Genomic DNA, 7521 nt, shown 5'->3' with positions numbered 1-7521 from the left:
TATATATATATATATAAACAAAACTAAATGCAGCACATTTAGTTTTGTTTTAAATAAAGTTGCTATTTTGTTCTGTTTTGGGGTCTGCTTTCAGAGTTTTTGCTTGTATTCAGGTCTTCCGTTTTTTATTTTGTCAAACTATAGCATGACTCCACACATCTACATCTTAAAATGACATCTTTCCATTAACCTTATTATTCCAGTCCTACTGTACAGGGGGGAAAGGGCAACATTTGGTTTATTTTGTTGTTCGAACATCGCTCAACATGACTCTTTTGAGCTTATTTCTTTGTGAAAGAATGAAAGAYTGCAGCTCATGTTTCAGCCTATACCTCTGACCTGCTTCAGCATTTTGTTCCTTCTCAGGCGTGGAGATCATCTGACCAGCTTCTACCCTGAAGCTGTGAAGCTGCTGAACTCTGGGGGTCTCTGTAGCCTTCCTGCTCCAGCCCTGTTGCTGTTTTATCTATGATATTTATTTGTTTACTACATTTTAGTCTTATTTTAAAATTGTTAATATTAGTTATTATTCTTACATTTTGTGGACCTTTGCAACCAGTTTTGTTCCATTTAATGAACATTTGATGTTTATGTAAAGCAAATGACAAATAAAAATCCTTGAATCCTTGAGTCATTTTGATTGTCCCAAAAATCAGGTTGAAGCTTAAAATAGATTTTTTTTTTGTGGCTCCTAAGCTTTGGAACAACATTAGACCTCACTTCCTGTTTTCAAATCTTTTTTAAAAACACATCTGTTCTCAGTGACTTTTAATCAAATGGGAGTTATTGAGCTTTATAAATAAATTTGACTTGACTTATATGTTTATGTTTACTCACATATAATATGAACTAGTTGATCAAATTGTTATATTGCATTCTACTGTTAGCATCTGGCAATAGGTGTTAAGTTTTGAAATGTGAAAATTTGTTTATTTTCATATCTGAGATAAAATGTTAAAAATAATTTAATACTAAGAGATTTATTGGTTTGTCTCCAGTAAATCACTCACAGTTCAGCCTTTCTCTCTCTCTCATAGTTTCTGCAAAAAGCAATGAGTTCCCAGAAAATGATGCATGTGGAGGTTAATAAAATCAGCTTTAGTGTCATTATGGAAATATATTTAAAGAACGATCTATACTGTTTTCACCAGCTGCTGCAGATATTCTTATCTCTGTTCTCTAACAGATTTCTGTCTCAGACCTGACCTGGATGTAAGACCAGCTGCTGGCGCACAGAGAAGAACAAGGACAGCAGTGAGATATTAAAAATGACCTCATTTATTTGCAGTTAGCAGGATAGGAGTGAAAGGCATTCTATATATCTCAAAATGCTTGGCACAGTATATTTTGGAGACTGTACACTAGTTTGTATTGTCCTTCACAAATACATACACGACTGTATCTAAAAGCAAAACCAGACATTAGATGAGTTGATATTATGTGGTTTAATTCTTGTTTAATTCCAACAAAACGTTCAGAGAAACACTTTTGTTCTGATGAGGCTGTTTGTATTGCTGTTTAAAGAGACAGTAATGTAAAACTGTAAACTACTAACAGTTTTTTTTAAATACTTTTGGTTCAGTGCACCCTGCCAGAGGTTAGCAAGCCATGCTGTTTGCAGAGCCACAGCAAAATTGTGCTTCAGTTTAGTCATAAAAAAACAGTTTCATAGTGAAAATCACACAGTGAGATCAAAGGTTCACATCCACTCCTCATGGACGGTTAATTACATTTTAATGATTTGAATTGTTCTTTTTTCTGGTACAGAGTCGATCGACTCGACGACCCGACGCATAAGTTTGAACATTTCATGAATTTTTTTCCAATCCACAAAAGGGTCAAAAATGAACATACAAGCTGAAATACACCTAAATCTTTTAGAAAGGGATGCAGAAAGCACAACATAAGGCTAATTACTTCTCATTAGAAATCATGATTGACTGCAGCTGGTACTTTCACTTTATGTCTGCATGAAAAAGGTTTGTTTGACAGCATAATACTCATGTTTGACCCTGATATTTGTTATGATGTTATGATGATGCTCAGATCAAACCTGACACAAACTAAAAGCTGTTGGAACACCAGATTATCTTCAGAGAAGAGAGTTTTCCTTCAAGCCCACATGGTCAACCCAAATGCCTTCAGGAGTAAAGTTTTATGGTCTGACAAGACAAAGAAAAAGTCTATTAATCAGAAGTATATATGAAAGGAGTCATGGTGAGGTTTTCAAACATAAAAACACTGTGTCAAGCATGGTGGTGGTAGCATCATGCTGTGCTCCTGGTGAGTGAACTTCCTATCAAATCAACACCAAAAACTGAGACAAATTCCAACAGGCAACAAAAACATATATCTGTGGATTCTGGATAAAACAAACATCTTCATATTTATGTGCCTCAATACTGAAATCGCGACACTAGAAATTTATGCTCTAAAAAATTCTAAATCAAAACTTCAATATTTTGATATTTCAGTTATTTCAGATATGTATATCATTAACAGAAACACAATGGAAAGTAACTAAACTGTTGAAATATGCTGTTGGTGGGAACTATTTTTTCTTCCGCCTGCAGTGCAATGGCACGTCAGTCACTTGTAGATGTTATATGTTCAGTATTTTCATGATACTGTATGTTCATGTAACCTAAATTCACACTCAAGTTTTCATTTTTATCGTAGTTCTTGATAATTATACAATGATTTGTTTTCATGGTTTTATTATTTTACTTCATTGTTTCATTGCGGTTATTTAAAATACACTTTTCTAGATTTTCCAGGAGTGCACAAAATATCAGTATTGTCTCAGTATTGCCAATACCAGCCTGAGCTTCTCTCAGAATCTGAAAGGAAATCTGTGCTGTRGAACATCACTAACTTCAACCAGATTTTAAAATTTGTGGATATGTTTTTGCCTTGAAACCAATGAATTTAAACGAACTCTACAAGTTCTGCCAAGGAGAGAAAACCCAAAATAAATTCAGTCTTGTACATCCAGTTCTTGTTTTAAAATCATTAAAGTTGTCAAAAGAAATGTTAAATCTACCATTAAACGCTTCAAATTATTCAGCTGAGACATGTAGTGTATTAGTACATGGAACGTAAGACGTGTCATGTATTACTGTAGTACACAAAGGGTGAGACGTGTTTGTATACAGCAGGTGAGACATGTCATGTATCAGTACATAACAGAGACGTGTCAAGTATAGTTCACAACAGGTGAGACATGTTGTGTATTAGTACACAACAAGTGCAATGTCATGTATTAGTACATGACAGGTGAGATGTGTTGTGTATTAGTACATGACAGGTGAGATGTGTTGTGTATTAGTACATGACAGGGGAGACGTGTTGTATTACTACATGACAGGTGAGAGACGTGTCGAGTATTAGTACACAACAGGGGAGATGAGTCGTGTATTAGTACACAACAGGTGAGATGAGTCATGTATTAGTACACAACAGGGGAGATGAGTCGTGTATTAGTACACAACAGGTGAGATGAGTCGTGTATTAGTACATCAGTGGCGTGAATGCGCGCGGTAGGAGTATGCGTGTTGCGTGGCGGGACTCATGATGTTCTCCGTGATGTAGGCCACCAGCAGGCAGATGATCACCAGCATCACGCAGATGGCTCCGCCCACCGTTGTCATGGCGATCACGATGTCCTGCATCCCGGACGTCGGCAGCGTGAACTCCACGCAGTCCCACGGCGGTAGCTCGGCGCCCCTCAGGTCCGGCTCGGAGCGGGTCAGGGGACGCAGACAGAACCGGTACGGGATGCTCTCGTGCAGCTCGGACAGCAGGAAGTCCCTGCAGCCCGAGCCCAGGCGCACGCTGGCGCACTCGAACTGGGTGTAGCTTCCGTTCCACCAGCAGCTCAGCTCGTAGCCTCCGCGTCTGTGGCGTCGTGCCCCGAAAAGAGGACTGGATAGMGTTGGACCGGGGCCAGGACCCGCGTCCCGGTCTCCCTCATGAGTCCACTGTAACAGTACGCTGCCATTGATGAGGACGTTTGCCACGAGAGTCCCCAAAGACACCCGGGTCCTGCAGTCCTCCTTCCGACACTTGTACCCCAAGGCTGTGCGTCTGAAACAAAGCTGACCGGAAATGCCCCCCTCGATCACTCTGTAGGCGCAGACCGGTGACACCGCTTCAACTGGACCCGGTCCAAAGCCCTCCGACACGAGAGCAGAATCACTGCCCTGGTTGTGGCCTGGTACCTGCCTCTCATCACTGCTGTTCCTCACCTCTGATGAGGCTGATGTTGATGAGGAGGAGGAGGAGGAGGAGGAAGAGGAGCAGCTTGTGCAGAGCAGGAGCACCGACAGGGCGAGCAGCGATGTCCGCTGCTGTTGTGTCATCTCCAGTCCTCTTCTGGTCGTTTTAGTCCTCACAGTGGATCAGATGATGTCTGCCATGAGATCAGCTCTRCTCTCCGGGTGAAATCCATCTGCAACAAAAACAAAAACAAAACACCACCCTGACAATAAAAACGATCCGTGCGCGTGAACGAAGGTGCGCATTAAAAGCACTCACGTCAATCAGAGTGCCATCACATTTGCTTCTCATTCCTGAATCCTGTCCGCCTTGACGTAAAGAAAAAGGCTCAGCTGTGAGTGCACGTGGAGTAGAGGGCGCGCGCGCGCCGCACAGTGCCAGTATYGCGCGTGGGAGCGCGCCCAAAATGTTACATGTCGATTCATCCTCCCACTCAGAGCTCCAGGTGAGAAGTAACCTGCAGAYGTGGAGGCTTTATCCTTATGAGGATTAAAATGAAACGGAAAAATATGTCTCTTTTTCATGTCRAACTTTATCGTTCACCAACTTGTTTTAATTCATGGCCACCTTATGAGCTATTTTAGCTAATTATGACTTTTTAAAAGGTTTATACAAATAACTCAGCTATCAGGCTCCTCTTCTTCATGTTTTAAACTGTAGATTAATCAAACAAAGCAGAAGCTGTCATATAAACATAAATGTTTTGCAAGTTTTTAATTCTTGTCTTGGTTGCCAAATTAACATATTAATAATCAACACATTAAAATATGTATTTACTTGCAGTTTATCTTATTTACCAGTCTTTTATTGTAATTTGATAGATGCATGACATTTTTGACAAAGTAGCTGCTCATAAAATGATGTAACCTGATCTACCCAGTCTGTCAATGAGTGTTAAAAGAATCTCCAACTTAAACATGTTGACCTTAATACAAAATTGACATTCAAGCTAGAGCTCACACCCGAGCACCAGTAAGCACCATTATGTTCCAAGAYGAAATAAGATGGTGACATCCATGTGATAAGATATATGTTTTAATTTATAAAAACTAAGCAGCRTACAGCACACATGTCAAACTCAAGGCCAGCGGGCCAAATGTGGCCCATCATAGCATTTTATGTAGCCCTTGAGAGCTTCAATGATAAACCAACATCTTACAATAATCCGCTTTTAAAATAATCTGCTTTAAAGCCAGCATTGATCATAAACTACAACTACCATAATGCATGTTGATTATGTTACCTGTGAAATGGCATCCTATAGTTGCACAGGGTTCAAAAGTAGCCAGCAGCTGGTGAAATTTGCAGCGTAAAATCTCCATTTTGCCACATTTTTGCAGGCTATTTTTGCTGCGGCCCAGTTGAACTGCGAAGTGGGAATTTCCCACTTACAATTTAAACTGGAATGACCCTCGAGTGGGAATTCCCTGTTGGAAAGTGGGAYAATTCAGAATTCAAGAGAGCACCACAACTCAGCAGAGAGTAAAACACTCTTACTTTCATAGTACACATAGTATTTTTCGGATTAGGAGGCTATGTTAAAATGCTGTTTCTATGCAGACAACACCACATAGAGCTCAGTCACTGTTTATTAGCGATGCTCAGTTGTAGCAATGAGATGAGGAAAGTGATGTTTCGCATTTCAATCTCTTTTTTTAAAGTTGAAATAAGTGTTTATCAAATAACATCTAATGTTCCAGCTAGTCTGAGTTCCCTTTAACTTTGCTGTTGCCATAAAATAAGTTTAGTTAATAAATATTCTAATCCAAAATCTCCATTTCCCCCTCTATTAACAATGATTAACTGAGGACGATGCTAAATCGCTGTGCAAGACAGACAAACACAGAAAACAAAACTTCATAATCTTTAATCTTAATCTTTACATACATCTCCTGAGCAGATCATATTGTTCCATGATACTACTGGGATTCCCCAGGAGGAAAAGTTGAAAATAATTAGCATCAAGGGAGATGACTTATTAAAAGCATAAAACATGCTGAATTTGTGTGCGAGTTATGCTTCAGCTGTCATGGAAAAGTTTTGCAGGTTGACTGATTAAATCTGTGTAATCAATGACTGACTGCATACACCACTTGTTATTAATTATCCTGCTCACTGACATGTAAAAGGATGTAAACAAATTAAAATCAACATGTATTAACCCCTGACTGATTATTCACTTTTAAACAATAGAGGTGAAGATGTGTAGATGTAGCAGCTGACACAAGACGAAAACAAGGAAAGTGATGACTTGTTGGGTTTAATGGACTGTGAGTCTGGTCAGCAGATGTCTGTTCATGTGTGATGAATCTCTTCATTTGTCTGTATGTGCACATATAAAACACCATGAGGAACAGACAGAGGTGGGGTTTTTTTTCCAGTGTCGTCCTCCAGCATTCATGTGTGTCCTAAAGAAAACAGAGGTTGTCCTGCAGAGGATGGTGCCATGTCAGAGGTTCACACTGTCGACGCTGTTTTATTTGGGTTACTGGTCTTTTCTGGTATTCTGGGAAACATGTTGGTCATCCATGTGGTGAGGAAACCCTTCGTTGTTTARTTGGTCAAGYAATAGTCTGATCATTTTTGAAAAGTTATCAACAGTTAGTACCTCAATAGCTCTGATGTCAGTCATTCACTGTGTCTGAATTCAGGGGCAGCAGCCCATGTATTTGTAGGCCGGTTACATCACTGCATTGTGCTGAAGGCTGTATCGCTTTGTGGACTCCAACACTTTATTTGAAGGGGTGTAAGACTGTCATAACGCTGTCATAAATGTGACATAACACCTGTCATGAACTTAAATGAGTCCTTGTGAATATTTATGGTTGAAATGTAGAGAAACCCTCATGAAATCATGAATATGACTTTAATTAAGATTGTCCCTCCCGGTTCGAGATGGTCTCTGTTGAACAAAACAATTCAACCACCAAAATACACACAGAAAACACACAAAGTCGTTCTTTTATTTTGGCCAGTTAAAAAGTAACTGACTTTTATTAAAGGAAAAGAATATTGAATGATTAACGAGTGGTTACAATGGTTTGAACAATAAATGAGCTCTCAATATAACACAATTGGTTTTTACTATTAAGCAGTTTAACTAATTAATTAAGCAGTTTGTCTAACATTTTTAACTAAGCAAAAGCAGGTTATTTTATATACATTAAGGGTCAGTGAGTGTGTGTGTGTGTGTGTGTGTGTGCGTGCGTGCGTGCGTGCGTGCGTGCGTGTGTGTGTGTGTGT

General features: G+C 39.5%; 2 protein-coding genes across 2 annotated transcripts in view; one reads left to right on the top strand and one right to left on the bottom strand.

Moving 5' to 3' along the window:
* Positions 1-1426: 1426 nt before the first annotated feature.
* Positions 1427-4640, bottom strand: fndc10 (fibronectin type III domain containing 10). Its single transcript, XM_014006355.1, has 2 exons — positions 4537-4640; positions 1427-4450 (listed from the first exon to the last, which is right to left on the bottom strand). The coding sequence occupies exon 2, from the start codon at positions 4359-4361 to the stop codon at positions 3519-3521; it is 843 nt and encodes a 280-aa protein (XP_013861809.1). The 5' UTR covers positions 4362-4450; positions 4537-4640; the 3' UTR covers positions 1427-3518.
* A 1861-nt stretch (positions 4641-6501) lies between these two features.
* ora4 (olfactory receptor class A related 4) overlaps positions 6502-7521 on the top strand; it is a 3722-nt gene continuing 2702 nt past the window's right edge. Inside the window, exon 1 of the mRNA XM_014006354.1 lies at positions 6502-6811. Coding sequence (XP_013861808.1) covers positions 6725-6811 — 87 coding nt within the window. The 5' untranslated portion in view covers positions 6502-6724. The remainder of the gene's footprint in view (positions 6812-7521) is intronic.

Source organism: Austrofundulus limnaeus, unplaced genomic scaffold (genome assembly GCF_001266775.1).
Source record: "Austrofundulus limnaeus strain Quisiro unplaced genomic scaffold, Austrofundulus_limnaeus-1.0 Scaffold35, whole genome shotgun sequence".
In the NCBI taxonomy this organism is placed as follows: Eukaryota; Metazoa; Chordata; class Actinopteri; order Cyprinodontiformes; family Rivulidae; genus Austrofundulus; species Austrofundulus limnaeus.
The sequence above is the reverse complement of the archived record's forward strand: the minus strand, read 5'-3'. Positions and strand labels throughout refer to the sequence as shown.